The sequence below is a fragment of the Bacillus rossius genome, chromosome 6 (assembly GCF_032445375.1).
Source record: "Bacillus rossius redtenbacheri isolate Brsri chromosome 6, Brsri_v3, whole genome shotgun sequence".
Taxonomy (NCBI): Eukaryota; Metazoa; Arthropoda; class Insecta; order Phasmatodea; family Bacillidae; genus Bacillus; species Bacillus rossius.
The window spans coordinates 42,812,263-42,838,809 of NC_086334.1; the positions used below are offsets into that span (position 1 = coordinate 42,812,263).

The following is a 26,547-nucleotide window of genomic DNA, read 5'->3' on the forward strand; positions in this document are numbered from 1 at the left end:
GTGGATATATATTACTGCGGAGAATTTTGTAGGTTACTATGTAAGGCCAAAATGCACAGTGTAATTTTTCTTTTAAACTTATTCACTGCCAGGGATAGGAATCGATACCACAACGTTTACCTAGGCCATACATACTCCGAATGTATTAAGCCATTACTCACAACAATGGCAATAAACTTCCAAAAATCGTGCGTAACAGAATGTACAAAATAATAAAATAATAATATGAAAAAAATACCTCTCAAGAATTTTAATAACGGCTTGGCGGAGCAAATGGTATGGTTCAAGGGATAATTATAATTTTATACCAAAAACTGTTTTGTTTAATGCTTGTTACAATTTCTATTATGTTCGAATGAAAAGAGCGGCATTACTGATAATTACGGAACATGTACCTTGGAAAATGCAATATGTCATGGCTGTCGCCTTAATTTGACTTGGAATTGCGTATTTGTGAGTACGCTTAGAATATTTGCGTGCTTTTTTATTTATCGTCTACCTTGCGATTACGCAATGTCCGACGTTCCAAACCTTTAGCGGGACCACGTGCGTCGAATATACATTTGGCAAGGAGACTAAAAAAAAAAAAAAATACAGGGAAGTCATTTCTACCTCTTCCGTTTGACGACACTACGTAAATATATAGATATATGTTTTTTTTTCCCCTTTGCTCCCGTCCTTTGGCGGCAGAGCGGGCCGCGATCGGTCGGGACCGCGTCATAAAGCTCCCCTCGACCGCGCGTGCGTGCGTGCATGTGTGCGGTTTATCAGGCGTCTGGGCTGAACACGAGAAGGGGAGAGGGAGGAAAATAATAAAAAAAAGAGAGGAGCCAGGGTGACGGGTGGATGGTAGGGTCCCGCCGCACCGGGGTCGGGGGGAGGGGGAATATGCCGCCCGCCGGCAGAGAGACAGGAAGGCAGATACGGGCGCGCGACAGAGAGAGACAGAGGCGGCAGCCGGCGGGAGCACCCGAGCTCGCCCGAACGGGACACGCCGCGCGAAGGGACACGGGTTGCGAGAGGGGGAGAAGGTAGGGGGGGTATTTCGGTAGTGGTGTCGGTCGCCTGGCGGCTGGCGGGCGCGCGAGGAGCGCCGGAGGAAGGGGGAAGGGTGGAGGCCGGCGCAGGAGGGGAGGGGAGGGCGGTCGTAATGGTGTTACTCCACGGGACGGTAGTCGCATGTGGACTGCCCGCTTTGCCGGCTGAGGCGGAGCGAGAGGGCGCGCATTGTTGAGCGAGCGGGGGAAGACACGCCGGTGCGGCGAGGTGCGAAGTGATACGACTGTGACGTGCAGTGCTGGTGCAGGGATGTCCCCGAGGGGAGGGTAGCCGCGATGTCGGAGTTGCAGCTGGACCGCGAGTTGCGCCGGCGCTACGACCCGGCCATGCTCGGACTGCCTTCGTCGCCCGTCAAGCCCACGCCCTCGGCGGGCAACAAGCGGCGCTCCTCGTCCTCGGGTTCGTCGTCGTCGCACCGCGGGGACGACGGCGGCGGCCCGGGGGCGGCGAAGCGGCGGCGGCACGCCGGCCACGTGGTCGCGCCGCCGGGCTCCACCCCCGAGGGCACCAAGGCCAACATGTTCGACCACTACCAGCCGTGGGTGATCCAGACGTACGGCGACCAGGCCAAGACAAAGACCATCACGCTGCGCAAGCACGCGCGCATACTGCGCACTCTGCGCGGCGAGGAGAGCAACTCGGTGGAGAACTCCAAGTTCCGGTTCTGGGTCAAGGCGAAAGGGTTCTGCATCGGCCGACCGCCCGGCTACGTGGCCAAGCCCGCCGACGGCATCGTCGGGACGCAGAGTCTGAACGGGCGCCGCGACGACCCGCCGCTGTACGTGCCGACGGCCCCGGGCAAGGTGAGTGCCTCCCCGCTCCCCTCCCTCGCTCCCCGCTGCCCACGTCCGTCAGCGGGACGTCCGGCGCGGCGTCCCGTCCGCGGATAGCGCCCCAAGGTCACCGCGCGGCGGGACAAGCCGCTAAGTGAGCAGTTGCTCGCTGCTCGCGGCTTTCACTGCTTGCTGGGCAACGTACTGATCACTGTAAGACGTGTCCAACCTTGTCTTCCTCGGTTCTATATATTTACAATGTACTCTTTGCAATGTACTTCAAATAACCTACCAATATTTTTTTTTTGTGATTGGGTTGTCCGTGTCTTTCCACGACTGATTATTGTTCCTACATTTATATGCCAAAATAATTACGTGACAGGTATTGCGGTGTAAAATTCATGTTCATTATACCTCTAGGCTTCACTTTAGGATTAGTTATTTGGAAACAATGGCGTGGCTGACATAATCGACACTCTGATTACAAGATTTAACATTTGTGTAGGCTATTAAGTTTGTGGGGGTCTTCGCGAAATAAGTATTTACCTTGTTTTGCTCGAATAGGTCCGATCATCTATTCTGGTTCAAGTGATTATCTCCTAAGAGTTCCGTGGTAATAACATTTATAACCAATCACATAATCGGTTAACAGTTTCGGAACATACTTCAATACGTTTCTGCATATATTCACGGAAAACGCTATACTTTTTCTATTGTTGACTAAATGTGTGGCAAATTTAGGATAGCTTACGTTTTAACAATGTTTAACAATATTTTACAAATATTTAGTTATAATGGGTGGTTCTTTACTATAAACAGCTTCAAAAGTGTCAATTAAAATATTGGATTACAAGCGTTTAAAACAGTTTTCTTGCTACAGATTTTATTTCCGAATAGGATTTGGGGGGGGGGGGGGGAAATTGTTAAGGTTACAGATAATGTCGCGAGTTTTTTTCTTAATTCTTAACTTGTAAGCTAATATTGTGGACCTTTTGAAGGTTTTAGAAATAAGTATACATTTTGTTAACTTTTATTCATAATAATAGTCCCGTTAACGCCCTAATTTAGTTTAGGCCTAGAAATGTTACTTATCACTTATCACATTCATAATGACTTAAAAATTAAGATTCCAATGGAAAACCTAATTGTTTTGACGTCAACTGCATGAAAGGTCAACACAAACCAGCAAAAGTTTAGCAAATATAGAGAGGTTCATAACTACGGACTTCAAAATAAAATAAAAAATGTAACACACGTTTAAAAAAATATGAAATACAAGGATTAAAAGCGGTAGGTAAAGCTGAAAAATTTCACATAACAGGGCAAACATTTTTCACTTTTTACAAAGATTAATAAAGCTTCCAGTAAACTTTATATATATATATATATATATATGTGTGTGTGTATATATATATACACACACACACACACACACACACACACCATAGTCCTATAAACGAAAATTGGCAGTTTTGATCATTGTTTGATTTGATAGCTCTGTACGAAAATCGTCCAGTACAATTTAACGTCAGTTAAATAAAATTGTTATTCATATTGTTTTACACCAATTATTAATTTGTCCTTGTTTAGAATGTCGCACCCAAAATTTTGAATATTTTGGTATGTGACTCCATGTAGCAAGTTATATTACACCGACAGTTAGGATAATTAATGTTTATAACGCGTTTCGAATAAAATGTTTTTCTTTTTTAATTTAATTAATTCGAAATAAAATTAAAATCACTTGAGAATACGTCCAGGTTAGAAATATTAAACTTTTTTTTGTTAGGCTCTAGCTGAAAAACATGACATGACATGATATTGAAATCAATATCTAATAGGGCTAAATAATATTACTCAACTTGCAAGTTAAGAGCAAACCTATAACCCTTGGGGGCTAGACTGACTCGTGCTTGCCCAGATAATATATTGAGTAACACGAATGTAAACAATAACAAACGACAGCATACGGAATGTAAGCGATCTATTGCCGTTGTCACGACTTTTCTATGGACGTCTTATTACTGTTGCCAACAAATAACAACGTTTTTACTAACTAGATTTTTAAATATTTCTTTAGGCCTATCATCCAAACAGATTAAAAATTCATTCACCATTAACATATCTTTAAATTTTCAGAATTATTTTATAAGTAATCGTATAAATAACAAGATTCACTATTTATTTAAATTGTGTGATTAATAAAAAAACTTATATCCCATAAAAATTTCAGGTCGCAGGTAACAGTACCAATTTATTTATAATAATTTTAAGAAAATTCTCTTTAAATCTTTGCATTCTGGAATAGTATTAATTTAAAAAAAAATCATTAATGACTCTTTGGTTTGAATATTTTTTCTTTTAAATTTTAAGCCATAACTTTTTTTTTAAATTTTAGCTGTAGAGAGTCTACGCCATATATATTTTGACAGCATGGTAAGTCATCTGGAGCTTAACACAAGAGAAACATTATACAGCAAAATTACAAACTGACCATTTCTAGTATAGCCTCGGTTTACTTTGTCCGAGAGTGTAAAAATTTCACTCAAATCAGCCCAATTAGTTATAGATATAATGCATTTTTTATGATTTAGCTCTTTTTTTATTTGTAAAATGTCCTTGTAAATTCTGCAACTAAACTAATTTGCAATACATTTCAGTTATTCTAAATACTCGATTTATAATACACATGTAATCAATTTATTCTAAAATAAGGTATGAATAAAACTAAATAATTAATTTATATGACTGGGCCTATAAAAAAACCTTAGTTAGCCAGATAATTAAAAGTATGAAGTAATCAGTAAACAAAGTAAAACTACCATATTATATTTTAACAGTAATTAGTATATTTTTTAAAACAAATATTGCTAATATGCCTAGTTAAAACAAGTATGGCCTAGTAAACAATAAGTTTAAACTTTGTTGAATTCGTAGATGGAGTCTTGTTTTCTCAGCATATACTTCTACAGCTGTAGAACAATCTGAGTAGCTGAGTTCGAAAACGCTCTGTAACTAGATTTTTTGTTTGTAATTATCGGAGTAAGTGTTTGGATGTGTAATATTATTAATTTACTAATATTCTGCCTTAGTAATTTGGCATTTGAAAATGTGCCGGAAATTATTCAACAGGTGTTTCAGGGTATATAACTACCTTAAAATACATTAAAATTACTATTAAAAATTTGTGAAATGTTATGTATATTAAAATATACTTTAATTTAATGGTTTTCAAGGTTAAAACCATGTTAAGTCGTGCAAAATTTTCTGCTAACTAAAGAATAATTAGTAGAAATATTTTTATACAGTTAAGGCTTATACATCCAAACCTTGAAAACATATTAGGATCTATATTCTTCAAGGGCATAAGTATTTACTGATACTCCCTTAGATCAGATATTTTTTTATTCTGGGATTATCAACTACTTCCTCACGAGCAACGCCTATGCATATCGAAGAAATTGTTCACATTTGAAATATTTTGTGGATCACTTAATATAAGGAAATTAGATTTGATCGTACACCTGAATTTGTTTATGATATCTGAGCTATGTATATTGGAGCCTCAGTCAGTTGTTTTTAAAAAAAATAAAATAAACGTTAGTGGAATAGAAGTAAGCCAGATGCGTTAGTTTACAGGTGTTCCTCCAATAAACACGCGCTTGTGTAAAGAAAATTATTTAAATTTAATTTTTATTCATTGCATTACACATTTTAATATACTATAAAAGAAACTGATGAACACCTAATGCAGTGAAACTGATGCAAAGTGATAACAAGCTTTCGTAACCTCAGATATGTATCATGGCACACTTATATCAGAAAATAAGTACAGTCAAGATTATTTCACATATATTTCTTACGCCCTAAGGCTAGACTAAATTGTTTTAAAACTCAGTTATGACATTTAAGTGAAAAATGTGGCATATGCCATGGTCAGGGGCTTTACTCTTTGCTAATATTTCGATCAATACTTCGCATTGTTTACTGCTAGCTCAATGTCTTCAAGGGCGTATCAACAAAACTGCAGTCTAATAATTTAAGTAAACCAGATATCAAGGTCCTAAGTATGTTGTTTACTTTGCTTCCGAATGAATCGATAAAATCATGGAGTTTCTACACGGTCGTAAGCTGTTCAATTTTAAGGTCCGTTTTTTTTCGGAGCAGTCTACGGGCACGTTCTATCTCATGATTGGTCTATGGTTTTACGATGACCTCGTGGGGATACAGACGGCGCATGCGCGGAACGTTCGGGAGTTACTACTCAGCTCGCGGTCGTAGAGTGAATATAGACATAGTGAGTTTAAGACTGCACACAGTGCAATGTAGGGGTCATTGTGTAGGAAATATCCCTACACTAGTGGTGATAAATACCGAGCCCAAATGTGAGTAATTAAGGTATTTTCTATATTTGTGAATTTTTTATATATATTTTTTGTTCGTTTTCTGGCGATTTAATGCGATTGTAAGATGTACTGAGTCTTAAGGGGCCCGCCTCGTCATGGATGTATCTGTTAGTGAGGCGGGATGATAAGCGCGACGCTCGCTGGTGCTTCTAGCGCGGTGTCGCCTCTAAGTGCAAGGCTCTAACTGGCGCGTAGTCTTCTCGTCGTGCATAGGAAAACTATGAAATTTGAGCGGTGACCAGAACATTATATGGCATAGAAATGAAGATAAAGTTGTAATGCAAGTCCCTTAAGTTCTTTCAAGAATCTGTTTCAGATGTTTTACGCCTAAAGATTACTCTGAAAACACGCCTTTTAAACATTTTAGTGTGGCTATTCTTCTTGAGTGTAATTTTTGGCAACATGCTTTACAATCTGTCACGTTTGAAAGCGAGTTGCCGATCAAGAAGTCAAGTTCCGACAGCACATTAGCAGTCTGGTTCTCACGGGTCGATAGTCAGCGTAACTTAGAATATACCACACGTAACTTAGAATACACCAAACACAAGCATTCGTCCGGGAATTGTCATTTAGCAGTCAGGAACTCCTTTCCGAGTAGCTTACAATAACCCCTCAGGTTTTTTTTGTTCGTTTGTTTATTTGAGAGGCATGAAGACAGAAAGGAATTATCAATACCTATTTATTTACAATAACGTTGTTTACAATATGCTTACTTAACACAACATTACAAATGTTCCTTATTTACAAACAACAAAATCTATAGAGGCATATATTAATGCATCATAAAAAAAATATACAGTACCTAGTTATTAACATTCAGTTTACTAGGAAAATATAAAAACCCTTTGTTATATTAACTTTTAAAGCATATAATACATTTTAATTTAAAAAATACGCCATACATGTATAAATCTTGTAACTAGGACTATTAGAAATTTTTTTAAACCCACTGAAATTTTTTATATGAACTGAACTATTTACTCTGTTGCATATCTATCACTGATCTTTGATAATGTATCTAGCTTACAAGCTCCTAGTTGTTCTTGAGCAGGAGTCTTGAAGGTCCTGATGTTGACACTCCATGCCATGATACGCACATGTCCAGTCTTGTCAGGGTGGGTAGAGGGGGGGGGGGGGGAGGGGTCTTGCTCAAAGTCTTCGGCACGCAGAAGTTTCTAACCAATTGCAGGCATAATTTTTTTAATTTGCACCTCCTGGATGCAATCCCCCGATATAATTTTCCTGATTTTTTTTTACTTTATTTAAGAGTCCCTTTTAAATGTCTTGTTTTTTGCGAGCTTCAGTTATATTATCCTCTTTACTTCTTAGTTGTATGTTATAGTGCAACAGCTGTTATTATATATTAATATAATAAACTAAAAAATAATTTACTCGTATTAATAAAATAATAATAACCAATTAAAACTTTTTTTTCTAAATTAATTATTTTGTTTTTTCTTCAAACATTGGAACTAACATTAACATAATTACGTCTTTTGCGTGATTTATACCAACAATTCAGTTACTTTTGTTTTCGCTACTGTTATTTCCTCACTATTATCTATACTTTTACTCAGTCTTATCTTCTAGTACTGCCTTTATTCCATATTTTCTTCTTTCTTTTGAGTCACTTGAGACAATATTTTGTTGTTTCTTTCTCAGTCGGTTCGCAGATTCTTCCAACAACTATCAAAGGCGTGTAATACAATCTCTTCTCGGGAAACCAAGTTCTGGTAAGGGTGTACTGGGAGTTTTGATGTCTTCGTTCCCCTTTTCCTGTGGTTAGTATTTTTGTTATGCCACATTTTCTCAAAGTAATTCAGTTTTTATGTGGCAAGAGAGGTTTATTTCTATACATCTCTTCCATCTAACATAAAAAAAAATTTTGGTCGCGTGTTACCGGGGTTATCTGTACCCGCAACGTATCAGAACTGGACCTCCATGTGTGTGCACCTCTAGGGTGATCCTGGGAACGAAACCTCCACTTGAAACAATCCACTTCATCTTGGGGAAGGACCTGGCATCGCCAATTCGACACAGGAGAGAGACGTCCTTCCAAGTGCCAGTGATGCCCCTCACCTCCCACCCCGCTTGAACGTTCCATGAAGGGAACTGAGTCTACAGCGCACTTACCTCCAGCACGATGCCATCCAACCATACTGTTCCTTGCACAGAAACAAACATAAAATGTTTGTACTTTCACGAAAGATTCATTTGGAAACCTGTTGCCAAGAAATAGTTTTGTTTTTTTAAATACTACAAGAAAGATATTGTAACATTGTTACAACACATGCCTATGGTTATTTTTTTTGCATTTATGAAATACGGTTTTCGAGACAATAGTCAGTATTTCTTACGAAAATTGGCGCATAATTTTATATTGTATAACTGATGTTTTCATTAAAGCATAATTTTTTTTTCAAAACCCATGAAAATGACAATCGAATATTCAATAATTGTACTTTATTTTTATAACTGAGAACACTATTTTGTAGTTATACAGCTGTTTTAATGTAAAGTATATATGTACAAATATGTGTAATTTTACATAAATATTTCTGTTCAATTTACAAAAAAAATACAGTGTACGCCCATTACAGAGCGGCTGCAACTTTGCAGGTTCTCCAGTTCCAGCGAGACCAGATAAAGATGAAGGAAGAGTTATTTAGCTGCATGAGTATGTGTATTTCCTTTATATTACAGCTCTCATACACAGAAAATGCTGGAATTGTCTTTCCAAGTAGAGTCAATATTTCATGCCAGTTTGCACATGTGCGTAAGTATGTCTTCCACACAAACTTGCCATGTGTGTTTAATGTATTTATTAACATTAATATCTAATATTAAATGTCCAGTTATTTTCTTTTCTCAAGAAATACCATTACGTAAAAATAAAAATATGTGTGTAAACGTTGGAGTGTCAATATAGTCTACTATTCCCTGAGATTTTAGCTTTACAGACAGACAGTTTTTTTTTTAATTCCAAAAAAAAATCCATTATAAATAATTCTTGCTCATGAAGAGTGATATGATGGTTAAACTGGACATCTTCCTTCCGACTCAAAATCCTGGCTACCGCTTCCCCCCCCCCCCCCCCCCCCCCCCCCTTCAGCAACACAGATGTTGATGCGCTCCTGCAAAGTGCGATCGGAAATGTCTTAAGGGGATTATCTATGACGAAGAGTCTGAGGGGGGACGCAACACAACGCCGAAATACCACAACGCCGAACGTACAATAACGCCGAAAACCATAACGCCTAAATGCCAAATTTACCACAACGCCGACAGCTAGAAAACTGCTGTGTAACACAACGACGAATTACCACAACGCCGAAATACATTAACCCCGAAAAATGTCATTGCAGGACTGCCACAAAGGTTAGGTTAGGTAAAGTTAGCACACAAATTCATTCAGTTGTTTTTCATTTTGCTCCTGTGCCCCCCCCCCCCCTTCCCCGCAGCAACATTTTTCGGCGTTACTGTATTTCGGCGTTGTGGTATACAGCTGTTTTCTAGCTGTCGGCGTTGCGGTCAATTTGGCATTCAGCGTTATGGTATTCGGCGTTATTGTACGTTCGGCGTTGTGGTAACGACCCGTCTGAGGAATACAGGGTGTTCGCGATGGACTGAGACCCCCGGAAGGCGTGTGACGGCCAGTCTGACGGAAAGGCTCGCGTCCGTCGGGCTGGGAGGAGCGAGACGTGGCTTGTTGGGGTGGGGGGTAGGAGGGCTCTGAGTGGCGAGCGGGGTAATATCGGAGCGTCCTGCCCGCCCAGCGGTAATTGGATGCCGCGGCGCGCCAATTTGCGCAGCTTCCCGCCCCAATTAATTTACGAGTCGTCGAGGCCGACCGGACCTCTGCCTCTCCCCCCCCCCCCCCTCTTCCTCCCGCCCCTCTCTGGTGCTCCGCCGGCCCCTAGAGTCGCCGCCACCTGCACGGCTTCCTCGCCGAGGTCACCCCGCTCCCGCCGCGTTCAACCGACTCTTTTTTTTACTGTTTTCACTGACAAATATTAAGGAAATGGAACTTAAAAAAAGTATCGATCATCTTATCGTGTGAAAATAGTCTCAGCTCAGCGCAGTCAATTACACTTGTAAATAATAATTTAAAAAAAGGGTAATCCATCTGCCATTTTTTTTTAAATTACTGTCAGACATTTTGTAGATGATGCATCTTAAGACTTTATTTGTTTTGGAAGGGCGTAGGCTTGAAGTTTTTTTTAGTGAAATTCTTGTGTTTCTCGTTATAATATTTTTGTATTACCCACCTGTGGTATGTAATTACGAAGTAATTAGACAACCAAAAAAGTTTTAATTATAAATACTTGCCTGACTTTCAACTTAACGTCAGTTATTGTGTAGCTAGGGTCATGATTTACATTTTATGTAAAGCGATACTTAGTCGTGAAATTATTCGTATGAATCGACCTATATAAAAAATTCGTGACATGAAATTACATTAATTCATTTGGGTGGATGAAGCCGAGTTAAAAATTATATCCAGGCCGATTCTTAGGTTCCGTAAATGATGCCGACATTTGCTTACGATTTTTGCCAGTAGTGGATGGATAACTTCTTGCCGCTTAGTCCACAAAAAATGTTTTGACGGGTCGTGATTTGTTTTAGATTAATATCGGACGTTTTACTGCGTGGAAATGTAGATTTCAAATCATCTCGCAGCTAAGGAAAGAAAGTTACGCTCGTAAATTAAAAAAAAAGAAAATATTTCGCTTTCTCATTGATTCTCTATTTTTTTTAAATGTATTTCTGACATTCTGAGGTGTATCTTGAGACGACATCTTTGCTAGGAAGTAGTATTTGCACATGTGACCTGTAACGTTTTGTTATCATTGTTTTTCGTTATTGTTGATTAAGTAACATTAAACAAATTTCTACGACGACTTTTTATAACATTTTTTTATAATAATATTCCGTTTGAGAAGGTTGCATTGTTGCCGTGATCGCCTAAGTCATTGAAGATACACATATATATATGTATTTGTGTGTATATATAATACTTAAGTAACGTAAACACTTATCGCAACATAATACCGTCGGGTAACAGGTTTTAGGAGTGCGCATCACACGAAACGATACGCGTAACAAACAGGTGACGCAGTTTTCTGTCGAACCAAACCTCTCGCCGCCGCGAAGACTCGAGCGTTCCACGTTTTTCGCCAGTCAAGTGCTTAAAGTTTGGACATGTAGACGAAATTAAAGATTTACAGTGTGTTTAATTACGCACCTTTTAAGCTGAGGCCAAACAGAAAGCTACGCTATGTTCGCTGCGCCAGGTGGCCACACAGGATAGTCTAGTTCGCGACGTCGCGTCGGAGAGACGCATGCCGTGGGATTCGAGTGATGATTCCGACAAAGATAATATTCTGCTGGCTCTCACAGTATGTAATCGTAAAAAGAAATGGGTTCTTGAATTTAATATAAAAACAAATAATTTAAAGGATTTCATAATTTGATGAAGCAGTTGCTTGTGAGGACGAAACCAAATTTAAGGATTATTTCAGGATAAAATACAACTCACTTTGATTGGATTCCCTTGGAATCTTATCCTGCATATCTTGCGTTCTATATTCTTCCATGGATAGATATTCAATATACAGGGCTATTTTCTTAATATTTTAATTAACCTTTCCGTCAACTTGATAATTCAAAGCACAATACTGAAAGAAATCAAACTTCGTAAAAAGCAAACGCAGAAGTACAGAACATTCCGCGCGAAAACAGATGTTTTTGTTTATCTGCGCATGCGCGAAGTCAGCGACGTTTTAGAAAAAAAAAGAGAGTCGCCAACACAGCGAACACAGCTTGGTGAGGCCAATGACACCTGAGATGCAGCTGGCTATATTTTACTCGCGTAGCGAACATCGCGAACATAGCGCCCTGTGTGGCCGTAGCTTTACTGTCCTCTTTTCAATTTTAGATTTTTTTCCAGTCTCGGGGCAGGCAATAAAGATGTCATCTCGTTCATACATGCCTCATAATTGAATCCTATTATAGCGTCCCACACGTCGATGCAACGCATTTTATTAAAATGTTGTGGTATTTTGCACGCCACAACAATTACTTGTCATCGTGCAGAGCACTTTTCTATAATGCAATCTCCTCAGTCCAGCGGACTGATTATGGACACATTGTGCGACACAAGACTCTGCAAACATCGGCGGTCGTGGATATTACAGCAGGAAGAAGCTGCATGATTACGAACACAACCATTTTTGTTTTTTAAATCCCTCCGACCACTGATTACATTCTGACGGTAGGTATATACCGTAATCTTTGTGTATGAACACACATTTCGGATTATATATCGCACAGGTGCTACGTTATATAGGTACCACGTGTGTATCAGTTGGTGATGTGAAAAGAAAGAGAAGGTTAGCTATGGAATTTAGCTATAATACTAATTAAATAATGTGAAATTTCAATGCCACGATTTTATTATTTTTTTCATAGGTAGAGGCGTGTTAAGGAGCCAAACCTAATTACAACGAAGTTTAACGTAAAAAAATATTTGAGGTTAGGATTGGTTACTGCAGTATTTTTTATCTATGGTTTCATGATTACTATCTATGGCAATACGCAGGTATTGTAACATTGACGACATACATTTATTTTACTCCATATTTGAATTGAATAATCATCAAACTAATCACCGATAGTTTTAAATGCCTGAAATAAAAATAAAATCTATAAAAAGAGAGTATTAAATTTCTCAGTGAAACAATTTTTTTTTAATTTGACATTGAAAAAAAAAAGTAATTTATTCAACGCACACATTAAATATTGAGCGGTTGCTTGTCTTTTGACGTCACTGACTTACACCGTGGCCCACAGGTCTCGCGGATCACAACGAGACACACACCGCACGTCGGTTTTCGTGATCACCAAACGAGGTGCGTGTTTCAGCATACCGCGGAGAACACCGCAAGTCTCCGCGAGTGTTCGTGGTCAGCCCGCAGGCCACGACGACTGCGCTAATGCGAGGAAGCAGCGAACCCCCGATGAGCGAGGTTCGTCGGCTCGAATGCACGTCCAGACTTGAAGTAAAACTCTACCCCTGTAAAGTTCCTCGACGTGACATGGCGGGATACCTTCAAGTGTTGGGTGCAAAACATCGCGCGATACGCGTGCTCGCTGCCCTGGTTTGAGGACTGTCGCCGGCTGCCCTTGCGACACAGTCTGCTGAGTTGCGCTTGAACATTTGCACCTCGGCTACTGATCGTGGCGTGAGCCCCGCACAAAAAAAAATGTGGACGCACATGTGGCAAGGGTCTTGGGTTCGATCCCAGCACCCCGACTTGGTGGCACAGTGCATAACGTGCGACGTAAAAACCCCCCGTCAAATCAAATCCTAGCGCGAAATAAATAATCTATTGTTTATAGCAAAATAGCCACTTGTGTTTGAATGAACTGTCCGAAACTTGTAAACACACACGCACACGCGCGCGCCTGCAAATTGGCCGTATTCTGCACGAAAAAATTTAGTTGGTTGTTTGAAATGCTGCGTCGCGCATCGCCTTCGGTAATAACAAAAACACTGTCGCGTCGCACACCTCGTGAACATGGCCAGTTCCCGCGACAAGAGCAGTTTCGTGTAGACAGTGTCGGCTCTGCTGTGTCGCGGGCGAGAGGGAGGGTATTGGCGGGATCCTCAGACGGTGAAGTATTAGGGGGGGGGGAGAGGAGGAGGAGGGGGTAGACTGCGGGACAGCCGCGACGGCGGCGTCGTGTCAGCGACCCGGGACTCCCCGTTGTCGCGGGGCGAAGGAGGGCTGAGGCGGGGAAGGAGGAGGGAGAGAAGTGGCCGTTATGCGGGTCAGGCTGGCCGGAAACAGCCAACGCCCCCTCCCGCACCTTTTTTTTTTTTTACCCCTTTCCTTCTCCCCCCCTCCCCCTTCCCATTCCTCCCTGTCGACCACCTGTCGGCCCGCAGTGGCGCGCCACGACCGATTTGCGCGGGAGGGTCTATCCCGCGACCTTATTGTTCGATATCGCGTCGGTCAGGAAATTGTCAAAAGTTTCCTTTTAAGGAATACACTGATTAGCAGAGAGTCGGATATTTCGCAGCTTTGCCTGACCGCATGGTAGAATATTTAAACTTATATGTTTTAGCGATGCTTCGGACTGCACTATTTCAACCTGGCGTCAATCAAAACCATAATATTTCTGTATATCTGCTGGTAACCCAGATGTTTTGCTTTATCTTACTACTTTATATAATTTTAAAGTTATTTTCACAATTTTTTTTTACAAATTATCTGCTGCAATATGCAGTGTTAATTATTAACCTTTCAGTTAAATATACTTAACGATTTGTTCCGGGTTTATTTTCAGACTATATCATTAGGTTTGTTGTTCATTTCGGCAATTTTATAACTATTTAGACACGCTTTTAAATTTTAAAAAGTTGAAATTTTTTGTTAATTGGCCACTGCCAGATTTTTTCCCCTTCTCTAGGAGTTCCATACGGTCGGTCAATGTGAATTTTGTCAGATTTTTTTATAGGCTTCTTGTTCTTCAGAGCGTGAAAACAATCCATGAAACAGTGAGTGATAAAAAGCAACTTAAATTTAAGAACTTTGAAGTCTAGCTAGTCGTCACATCACCATAATAAAACCTTGAAACTTATGTCATTACTTGAAAAAGTGTTAGATTTAAAAAAAACTTCTACAATTTAATCACATCCATCATCGATTCGCATGTTATTTGTTGGTTGAGAAATCTTGTATGGCTAAAATAAAATAAATAAATAAGTAAAATCCTGAACAATTCACGGGTTCATTTCGCGATCGGATAAAGAACTATCGGACCACAGAGTACCCAGTTAAGATGACTGAAAAGTTTAAGCTAATGCACAAATGTTCAGCTCTTGTAAAAATGATATTGAAAAATTCATATAGCCGAATTTGTGCTCAACTACCAGATGTCAGATTTTATGTCTCTAGCTGAAGCAGCCAAGTAGCACCGACTTGTCTTCAAACACTTTAATGGTACATAACCCTGCATCAGGTTCCTTGGAACATGCAAATTTCACGTTCTTTGAATTATTCAAACGAAGGTGGAATTTTGATTTAATACAGTTTCATGGACATACGCCATTGCAATTTTTAATTGTTTGTCCAATGTCCGATATCAAGCTGTTTGTGCCTGACGACGGTAACAGATGCCAGTTCCCAAAACTTCGCAACTGTTTTGTTATAGGAAACATACTGTGTTCGTCGTTTTACCGTTGTGTTATCCATCATATCTGTTTACCTTCATCGTTGTGCTCGTATATTTGCTGCGTTGCCCAGATTTCGCCTATCGCATTTTCTGTTCTTGTCGGAACTGTCTCGTCGTTGTTACCCCACTGTGTTCATCTCTGCTGTTATTATATTTTCATGACTAAATTCCTTCAACGGAATTCTTGTGCTGTCTGATATTTAAGTTTGAATGTGTTTGTTTGTGTTGTCGTTGTGTTGTCCATAATACCTGTTTATGTTCATTGATAGTTGGGTTTATTTGTTTGGCATCAGCTGGTTTAGGCTGGTTTTCTGTGGGTTAATGTATTCATTTTTATTTTTTTAATTGCATTTATGAATTTTTCCATGACAGTAAGCCAATAGCAAAATTATCTAAGAGGTATATGTGTTTGAATTCTAGCCTATCACCGAATAAATCCGCGAATTTTGCAGGTCTCTAGTGATAGGTTGAGTTTCTCTCAGGTACACGTCCACAGTCAGGACACGAAGCGCAGCTACCTTGTGCCGAGAATAACTCGTCGTGATTGGCCTGGACAAAGGCCGGCAATGGCTTCTCTTGCAGGCGATCGCCAATTACAACAAGGAAACTGTTGTCGTGGGTACACTTTATAGCAGTATAACAAGCTCTCAGATGTATCCTTAAGTTGAATGCATAGTTGAGTTGCCACGTGAAGCCCTTCTTCCCCAACTACATTAACACTCGCTTGTCAGCTGGAAATAAATATTGGTAGTGACCAGAAATGGCTCGTGTAAAGTTAACGACGTGATTTTAATAAGAAATGATTGAAGAGACACAATAATAAATTCTATAACAAAAATGTTATGAATAGCTTTTAGTGTTTGGAGGGAACAAACACTAAGCTCGAGTGGTTCGTCTACAATCTCCTAGATATTATCGCTGGTATGGGGAGTTACGTATCTTATATTATTCCTTTGTCGGATATCCTTTTCGGTCTTAATAATAATGCTTGTTTTCTACTGGGACTATGAGGTGATTTTATTAGAGTAAAATTTATCTTCTATATATGAGCTATACACGTATGTAGCTAAAAACACACCAATAATTTTCCGTCTCATCTTTTAATTTATAGTTCATCTTACGTCCGCAGTGGCTAATGAGCGGTATGGGGATGTTAAGCTCGAGGTATGAGACAGTCCAATGGGTACATACCCCGAGAAAACGTCGCTGGCACTTTACAGTCATTCAGCGGAATGCTGCAAATTGTTTAACATGCTGGATTTACTGGCATGTACTCCCGTAGGGGCAGGATCCACTAACACGAGCTCCCTAGAGCCATAGAGAAATGTATACGCCATTTCATCGCAACTTGGAGGTGCTGGAAGAGGAGCTAGCTACAAACATCAACAATCAGACTTGTTTAATGTTGTATTGGGAGTCTGTTTTCATGAATGGATCCCCAGGTTTGTTTAGCTTCGTGAGCCGTGAGCTAGCCGCTTCAACTAGCAATAAATACCGTTTCTTTTTCTTCTTTTCTCTCCTCTTCCTCTTTCTCTACCCCTCCCCCCCCCCCCCAAATCCTCGCACGTTAAATAGATACCAATTAATTCGTACAGCCACTGTTTTATCTGTTCATTGTAATCGGTCCTTTGTCCTCTTTTGCTGGATTTCATCGCAGTGTTTACGTTCGTAAGCCAGTTCGCAGAGCTTTGATTTTTTTTTATCGGGAGTAAAACTAGCGGAGAACAGGTTCGTAGGTCGGGAGACGATTCACTTTCCTTTTGTTTTGCTGACGGGCGGTCGACCTTGCGGTTTGTTTTTTTTAAGGCGGGCATTGACCTTGACTCTCATCTTCCAGCCATGGTCCAGCGGAACGAGTTGCCTCGCGTCGTCAGGAGTGCATGTGTTTGTGAGGCGGGATGATAAGTGCGACGCTCGCTGGTGCTTCTAGCGCTGTGTTGCCTCTAAACGCATGATTCTGGTCTTCTCGTCGTGCATTGGACAACTATGATATTTGAGTGATGACCACAACATTGTATGGTGGAGAAATGAAGATTAAGCTGTAATACGAGTCCTTTTAGTAATTTTCACTTTTCTAAAAATTAAGTTTAAAAACCAAATCCTTAAACAGAACTATTCAGCGTGTTCTGAAATGCTTTACGTAAACATATACCACTCGGATATGTTGAGCAGTTTTTATATCGCGGTTTTTTGTCTGAAGCCGTGTAGAGATAAAGCGACCTCCAACGATCTTTTGCGATGGGAAGGGGGGTGGGCCTTAAAACCATCGGAAATTGATGAAGGTGGCCAAATTGGCACAAGGCGATGGCTCAAGATAGTGCGATGCTACTCGTCATTGATTACAAACCATATAATTATTTATTAGTGTCGTTCAATGTTGTGGCAAGCACTTTGTTTTGTGATCTGATCTTTAATTCTGTGCAAAATTAAATACTTGGTAAATTTTTTTGCGATATATATTCAGTACAAGATGTAGATGGTGAAATTCTTCATGCGCGGCCACTACACGCTAAGCTATTCGCTCGCTAAGACTGTTTGAGTTCTTATACTGTTAGGAATTGATAAACTCAAATATCGTAATACGACAATGTGGGAAACTCTGGCATTGGCGAAGCGTGAGACACTTTCCTGCATTGCTTTCTAGCTATTTTACTCCACGCCCCTAGATGGCACTACTGTAACTGGTTTTACGCATTAAAAAACTTAGTCATACTCCACGCCGCCAGGTTCGCTGCAATCATTTGCCTCACGCATTTATCTCCAGTTTACTATGTTGTACTTATTACAATATTTGATACACTATATTTTACTAACTTTAAAATTAAGGATGCAGCTCAAGCAGACGAAGTTTTTTTTAATGCAGTCCAAGACAGCTGGACCTTCGTAGAAACTACACCTTGTTTACACTTCGTGTCCCGTGTTCCATCGTCGTCAGGGTAAACTGAGACGTGGAAGCATTAGGAATGTTTTGCTATTATCTTATTGAAGGTTTTATTGATACTGCAAGATAATTATTGTGAGCTCAAGCTTACAGCAAGTAAACTCGGTATCCGTTAATGTTTAAGAAGATAATGAAATGTTTTCCCTTGATCTCTGATTAATTTTAACCAACAAGCCCACCCTCCGCACATAAAAATTTAACAGTGTGTATAGAAATCCCAATTTATGTTCATCAGTTTTTTTTTCGATCAGCAACCTTTTAGATCAGTGGTAATGGTCCCTGGCCAATTCGGGTAGTTTTCCACTTTAAGAGAATCTGTTTTCCTGGATGCTTTGTTGTTCCTTCACCCACATCCTGGGAGAGATTTTTTTTTTATGGAGCACAACATCTCAACAGCAAGATCATTATAGAGTCGAAAACACTGAACTGCATACGTACAACTTAAGTCAGGAATGTTGGCGATGGAATTTGCCTGCCAATGGTAGGCTACTAACAGATAGTTCCGTGAGGAACAAAAGACCACAGACGATTACTTCCCCAGTATCACTGGTTCGTCTTGTTTCATAGTTAGTTCCGTGAGTGCTGGGTTTTGCTTTCGACAAGACTGAAACGCAATGTAATTATGTGCATATAACGCTTATAGCAATCAGTCTGCCGCCCACTGGGTCCGGTGGCTGGCGTGTCTGGCTGGTGGGCCAAGGGGTGCGGGTTCGATTCCCGCCACGGAGGGATCTTTCAAACCTTCTACCTGGGTTCAAAACTGGGTGTTTGTGGTGTCCCTTTCACCGAGGTGCGTTACCTGTGTCTACGACACCCGGTAATGGGCTGAAACGATTCCATCATACATACAGTAATGAATCACTCCATCATTTGCGGGGATCGTGGATAGCTAAATTCATGATTGCTCTAAATCACCTTAAAATCAGTTCAGTTATAGCAAAACATGAAATATACCAAAGTTTGGACCAAAAAACCATCTTCAACATGACGAGCTCGCCGTCAAAAATCTCTTCTGGATGGCTGAACGCAGTATCAATAATTCATACCGCGACCGAAAAAAAAAAAAAACGAGAGTGTATTCAAGATAGTTTAAACACTTTAAATTACTTGCTGGGTCCCACTTTGTTTCGAAAAGACGTGTGCATTTAGTTGGAATAGGTTCAAAACAGGCTACGTATCAGTTGAATTCTGTAGGCTGCTGCCGTAAACAGAAATTCTGTCGAAGTGTTCTGGGACTCACAATACAAAAAAAATAATTACGGATTATCAAAAAATTAGCTGTTAAGCTAACAATATGTGACAAACGTGTGATTATTCGTGTAAAATCTCGGCCATGTAACTTGTTTGAAATTTGTACTTCTCAAATATAGTACCAATGGTATTATTACTACTACTACTACTACTACTACTACTACTACTACTACTACTACTACTACTCATTTCCCATCTGCCACTTACAGAAAAAAATACATGTTTGTTTAGGAGCACTGATAACCACATGAACCCATGTTTACAAACAATGTTGAAAGACCACCAGTTGCAGAAGGATACGTATATCATTGGTACTTCATCTGAGAAATGTCAAATTTTATACAATATAGGTACCTATATGATGCAGAGAATAAATTTTTTGTATAGTACATACATTAATAATATGTGAGCAAGTATTTCAGATCTCGCCAGTGATGTGTAACATCTTACTTCGATAACGAGAAAATTCATGTGTTCTCATGTTGAAAATACACCTATGTATAATACGAAACTCGGACACGAAACTTAGCGTATACATCTTTAAAATAATGCTGAGCGTGATAAATACGTATGTAAATTATGTTTTCAACTACATTTCTGGACGCAAATCAAACGTAGCTTCCGCACCCGTCGCTAGATTTCGCTGCCGGAGCAGCTATGTCGACTATGGAATTATTTGATTAGCAGACAGAAATTTTGAATGAAACAGTTCCGATAAAAGGAAAAAAAAAAACTAATACCCCGTCTTTGAACCTGATTCTCGGCCAGAAATTTTATTAAAATACTGCCCATCTTATTAAAATTCACTAAAAAAAAACAGGTAATACTATAAATTTTGCCTTCGGATATGTGAACTTTGGTTCGCGCCATGTGCCACATATGGCAGCACACGTGGTTGTTACGCATTTCCGCTCCCTGGCCTCTGTCTCATTCACGAATGCCGTATACCGAGAGCTAAACAAATCAAACAATATATTAGTTAAGTCGTAACTTTCGTTTGACTTCGTTGCGCTGCTCAACGTCAGCGCACGCACGCGAGTTGGTACACCGCGAAAAAAAGAAAAAAAAAAAAGAGAGACGTGACGTGATTGAACGGAAGGAGGGAACATTTGTCGCTGTCACAGAGTCGCATGATGACGTCACCGCGGCGGGAGCTTGGGGGGGAGGGGGGAGAGAGAGTCCGGGACGGGCCCCGCCGTGACAGCGGTGCGCGCGGGGTCACGGGTGGAGGGGGGAGGTGTTGGCGTGGAGGGGAGGGGACGCACACATATATCTGGAGCCACCCCCGGCCCGGCGGGCTCCGTGACGAATGTGCGGGTCGGCCGGCGGAGGGGCGAGCGCAGCAGAAACACACACACACACGCGCGCACACGCACACAGGGGAGGGCTTGTTGTGCACGCGGGCGTGCGCGTGTGGGTCGGACACCCGATGATGTACGAGGGGGTTGCTCGCCACCCCCCTCCCCCCCTCACCCCCGGCGGAGTAGCCTGTGAGGGGAGAGGGGGGAGGAGATAATCCCCCTGGGGAGGTCGGAGGGATTAGAAGCGCCTGGCTCCCGCACCCTCCGCCTCACCATACCCACCCGTCGCGACTCCGCTCCATGGTTACCGCACTGGCGGCGTGTGGGGGCGCGGAGTGATTCAGTGCGAGGCGTCGTGCGCTCGTGGAGGGGAGAGGGGACGCCAGCGACGCCTCGGCGCTGAGAGAGACGCCATGGCCCGCCCCCGATCCGCGGGCCGAACTTCCCCGTCGACGAGTTCGTGGCAGCGAGACATCAGGCAGCCGTTCTGCACAAATTATTACGTCTAATGGAAAGATGTACTTTGTTTTTTAAAAAAATTGGTTGTCTGTGAAGTCGGTTTACGGACGATAGTTTAACGTGACAACGTCATAACAAAACATTAATGAAATGATTGCATACTTTTATGAATAAAATTGAATCATTTGTATTCAATTATCACTATTTTGTATGGATACAAAGGAGTGAAATGAAATCTACAATTTAATTGATAAATTTACTTTTATTTGCACTAATTAATTCAAATATGTTTATTACTTTAACGAACAGATTATTTTAACTGTAACTTTTATACATGTTTGCTATTTAACTTCTTCCAATCTGTGTTATTCTGTTAAGGATAGGACGATGATAGGAAAAGTAGGAAACGAATGGGAGTGTTTAAAGTTGAATGTGCCTCGAAAAAGTCAAATCGATGGTTGTTCCAATCGAGTGGAAGAGAGATAGATGCGGCGCAAGCGTACAATGAGCGTAACGGTGTGGCCGGCAGGGCCACATTTTTACTTGTAATTTATTTTTGTTGCTGGTCTCTAGTTTTATATGGTTTTTATTTCACGTATTTTTACGCCTTTTTTAATTAATGTTAATTTATCTGTAAATTCTTTTAATTATATTTGTTTCTGTTAATTAGTTATACGCCGTTTGGTAGCTATCGATTATGAGTTTAAGAACATCGATTGTGTTTCACGTAAATACCACTTGGCGAGCGCCCGGCGGTTGGCTGATGACGTCAGACATTCGGCTTGCCGGGAAGAAAAAATCAGCTGGGCCGGCGAGAGAGTGTGCCGAGCGACCGTCGAGGACAGAGCCATGTGACGGCGCGGACTGGTATGCCGGACGGCAACGGGCGACGAAGAGTATTGGGTTGGAGGCTCCACGATGGGTGACAGGGCAAATGGATTGCCCTGTGGTACAGAAGAAATCAAGGTAAAGAGAGGCCGCGATTTTGATTTTTACCCTCGTGGTGCTGCACTGGTTTTTGGCAAACCTAGTGAACTGTGTATTTTCCCATACTAAATTTTATTTGGACGGAACTTTTATTAGCCTGTTTGGTGAAGAGGCCCATTTGTTTCACACGTTGTTCCAGTGTGGGATTTTTTAATAAGGTCGCCCGTTTGCCTGTAGTTGCAATAAAAGTATAAGTTTGGAAGAAACGAACATTTTGCAATTTGTTTTTGAGACTTTGTCTTCGGAATTGGCATACTTAAAGTTGCATTTAGCTAATATATCAGCTTGTGCAGTATTATTAAAAGTATGCGATCGGTATTGGACTACATGCGCAGCCTGATGTTGGTTGGTGCGGCCATTCTACGTTTTTATGAAATCATTGGCAAGTTAATAAAGAAGTAAGACTTTGTTTGAAGTATATGATAAAAACTTCGGTGGTAACATAGTTATGTTACGTGAAGAGTTTTTGCTACATTTCCCTAAAAAAAAAAAAAAAAAAAAAATAAGATAATTTTTTTTTGGTCATCGTTCACGCCTTTGTGAATTCGTACCTATGGCCCGGCGTGGCATTAGACTCTGGAGTTGGTGAGGAAGGTCAGGAAGCCAGCGCACGCCTAGGATATTAACTTTGTTTTTTTGGCAAGTCTTTAGCAACGAACATCTGAAGAAAGACTAAACCGTTGATTGAGAGTTTAAGAACTTTATTTAAATAATTTGTTTGTACTTCAGTATTATTTTTGTAGATTTTTTATATATTTGTATTGATTGTCTTGTTTGATTTTTGGTATTAGGGCAGTCAGTAAATTTTGATATTTTATAGTGGCCACGCCTCACGCCCTTATATATTTTTATACTTGTTGTTATCAGTATTTATATTTTTACGATTTTTTAAAGGTTATTGTTAGTATCGCAAATGGGGATAAGATGCTGCCATTATTAACGTCAGCTTTTGTAACTAAGCTTGTATGGTTATGTATAGTAAAAATTATTTTTGCAAATTTCTATTTTTTAATAACATACGTCCAAAGTCTTGCCTCTTGTTTGTTTAATGGTTACTCTACTATTATATCCTTTGAATTTTTTTGGCCTGACCCCTGGGCAGTGGTGTGGGGAATTTATATTGTTTAGCTTTTTATGCCTGGTTTTAATATTTATTTTTTCCCTTCGCGCCCAGAGTGAGTCGGGGACGCAACCCCTCTTCCAATTAAGGAGGAAGAAGGGTTACAACCTGCGCCACTCTGCTAGGCAGAGACTTTGGACTTTTGCGATTTTGCTGAATTTTTTGATTTTTTTAATAATGGCAGTTTCTTGGATTTATAAACTTCCCAAAGAACAGGTTTACGCTAATTTGCAAGCAGCGGGAGTAGAGAGTGGTCTGGAGGATGACATTGATACCTTACGCAGGAAATTAAGTACCCACATTAAAGAAGGGAGGAAAAAACCTGTTGAGGAAAATGTGGAGAATTCGGAGATCAGCCAAGTAAATTCATTGAATACTGCTATGCAAAGTAAATTGCTTTTTAAGGAACTGGATAGGTTGCCATCTTTATGCTCCGGTGGGCCAAGAGATTTAATAAAGTTTTGCTTGGGAGTAGATAGTTTGAAAACTAATTGTTGTTTACAAAATGAGCAAGAATTGTTAAGGTGTATTTCGACTAAATGTAGCGGGATCGCTAGAGACGTGATTACGTCAGGTATAAATAAGTCTGTTGGATGGTCGGTAGTGAAAGAGAATTTGTGGGAATATTTGTGCCCTAAGAGGGTGAAGGACGATCTAATTAAGGAATTGATTTTCCGTTTTCAACGGGAAAATGAAAGCACCTTAGAATTTATACAGGATATTAGAAATCACGTTAATGTATTTGGTCTGCAGTTAGATGATCACCGTTTTGTAGCTATTATTTTGGAAAATCTAAATCCTGCCATCAGACACGAATGCGCATTTATTGGCAGACCTAATAGTGTGGAGGAACTCAACACTTGGGCTATCCAGGTAGATAATATTTTTTACGCTAAATGTGAATTCGATAAGTGTAAAGGCAAAATCAATTTTAAACCGGTTTGTTTTAAAACGCCGGGTAATAAAAAAATTGATAAGACTTGTTTTAAGTGTAATAAGGTAGGGCATTTTGCTAAGGATTGCTCGGTTTCGAAGGTTAATAAATTTGTTTGTGGTTTTTGTGGCAAAAATGGTCATTCAGAAAAATTTTGCTTTAAAAAGAAGCGGGAGCAAGAACAGCACCAGGAATTATAGTGGTCTTTAGTTTTTGTTGTTTTTTTTTTTGTTTTAAGAGAGAAGGTTTTGTTTAATACGTTTCGGACTTGACTTTGGAGCTTGTTTGTTTGTTTTGGCATACTTAGATCCCGTTTGTTCGGTTTGTGAGTTTAGTTTGTCTTTTCCGTTACTTGTTGGAAAATCCTTCTCTTGTTTTTTTTTTTTTTGAGCGTTGAAATTTTGACTGAGGCTTTGGAGGCAAGTTTTCCTTGTTGCAGGTTTGTTTGTTTGAGTTTGGGCTGGTTTGTTGGATTAGAAGTTTTTGAGAATACTTTGTCTCCAAGTCCAAGGTTTTTTTTTTGACGTTTTAGTTTTTTAAGATTGCTGTTTAAATTTTTTTTTTTGTTCAAGGCGGAGGTTGTGGCCGGCAGGGCCACATTTTTACTTGTAATTTATTTTTGTTGCTGGTCTCTAGTTTTATATGGTTTTTATTTCACGTATTTTTACGCCTTTTTTAATTAATGTTAATTTATCTGTAAATTCTTTTAATTATATTTGTTTCTGTTAATTAGTTATACGCCGTTTGGTAGCTATCGATTATGAGTTTAAGAACATCGATTGTGTTTCACGTAAATACCACTTGGCGAGCGCCCGGCGGTTGGCTGATGACGTCAGACATTCGGCTTGCCGGGAAGAAAAAATCAGCTGGGCCGGCGAGAGAGTGTGCCGAGCGACCGTCGAGGACAGAGCCATGTGACGGCGCGGACTGGTATGCCGGACGGCAACGGGCGACGAAGAGTATTGGGTTGGAGGCTCCACGATGGGTGACAGGGCAAATGGATTGCCCTGTGGTACAGAAGAAATCAAGGTAAAGAGAGGCCGCGATTTTGATTTTTACCCTCGTGGTGCTGCACTGGTTTTTGGCAAACCTAGTGAACTGTGTATTTTCCCATACTAAATTTTATTTGGACGGAACTTTTATTAGCCTGTTTGGTGAAGAGGCCCATTTGTTTCACACGTTGTTCCAGTGTGGGATTTTTTAATAAGGTCGCCCGTTTGCCTGTAGTTGCAATAAAAGTATAAGTTTGGAAGAAACGAACATTTTGCAATTTGTTTTTGAGACTTTGTCTTCGGAATTGGCATACTTAAAGTTGCATTTAGCTAATATATCAGCTTGTGCAGTATTATTAAAAGTATGCGATCGGTATTGGACTACATGCGCAGCCTGATGTTGGTTGGTGCGGCCATTCTACGTTTTTATGAAATCATTGGCAAGTTAATAAAGAAGTAAGACTTTGTTTGAAGTATATGATAAAAACTTCGGTGGTAACATAGTTATGTTACGTGAAGAGTTTTTGCTACATTTCCCTAAAAAAAAAAAAAAAAAAAAAATAAGATAATTTTTTTTTGGTCATCGTTCACGCCTTTGTGAATTCGTACCTATGGCCCGGCGTGGCATTAGACTCTGGAGTTGGTGAGGAAGGTCAGGAAGCCAGCGCACGCCTAGGATATTAACTTTGTTTTTTTGGCAAGTCTTTAGCAACGAACATCTGAAGAAAGACTAAACCGTTGATTGAGAGTTTAAGAACTTTATTTAAATAATTTGTTTGTACTTCAGTATTATTTTTGTAGATTTTTTATATATTTGTATTGATTGTCTTGTTTGATTTTTGGTATTAGGGCAGTCAGTAAATTTTGATATTTTATAGTGGCCACGCCTCACGCCCTTATATATTTTTATACTTGTTGTTATCAGTATTTATATTTTTACGATTTTTTAAAGGTTATTGTTAGTATCGCAAATGGGGATAAGATGCTGCCATTATTAACGTCAGCTTTTGTAACTAAGCTTGTATGGTTATGTATAGTAAAAATTATTTTTGCAAATTTCTATTTTTTAATAACATACGTCCAA

At 40.2% G+C, this 26,547-nt stretch overlaps 1 protein-coding gene across 1 annotated transcript in view; it reads left to right on the plus strand.

Annotated features, from left to right (window-relative positions):
* Nucleotides 1-1,193: 1,193 nt before the first annotated feature.
* The window catches only part of LOC134533097 (uncharacterized), a 545,455-nt gene continuing 520,101 nt past the window's right edge, over nt 1,194-26,547 (plus strand). The window contains exon 1 of the mRNA XM_063370340.1: nt 1,194-1,862. Within this exon, the coding sequence (XP_063226410.1) occupies nt 1,335-1,862 (528 nt within the window). The 5' untranslated portion in view covers nt 1,194-1,334. The remainder of the gene's footprint in view (nt 1,863-26,547) is intronic.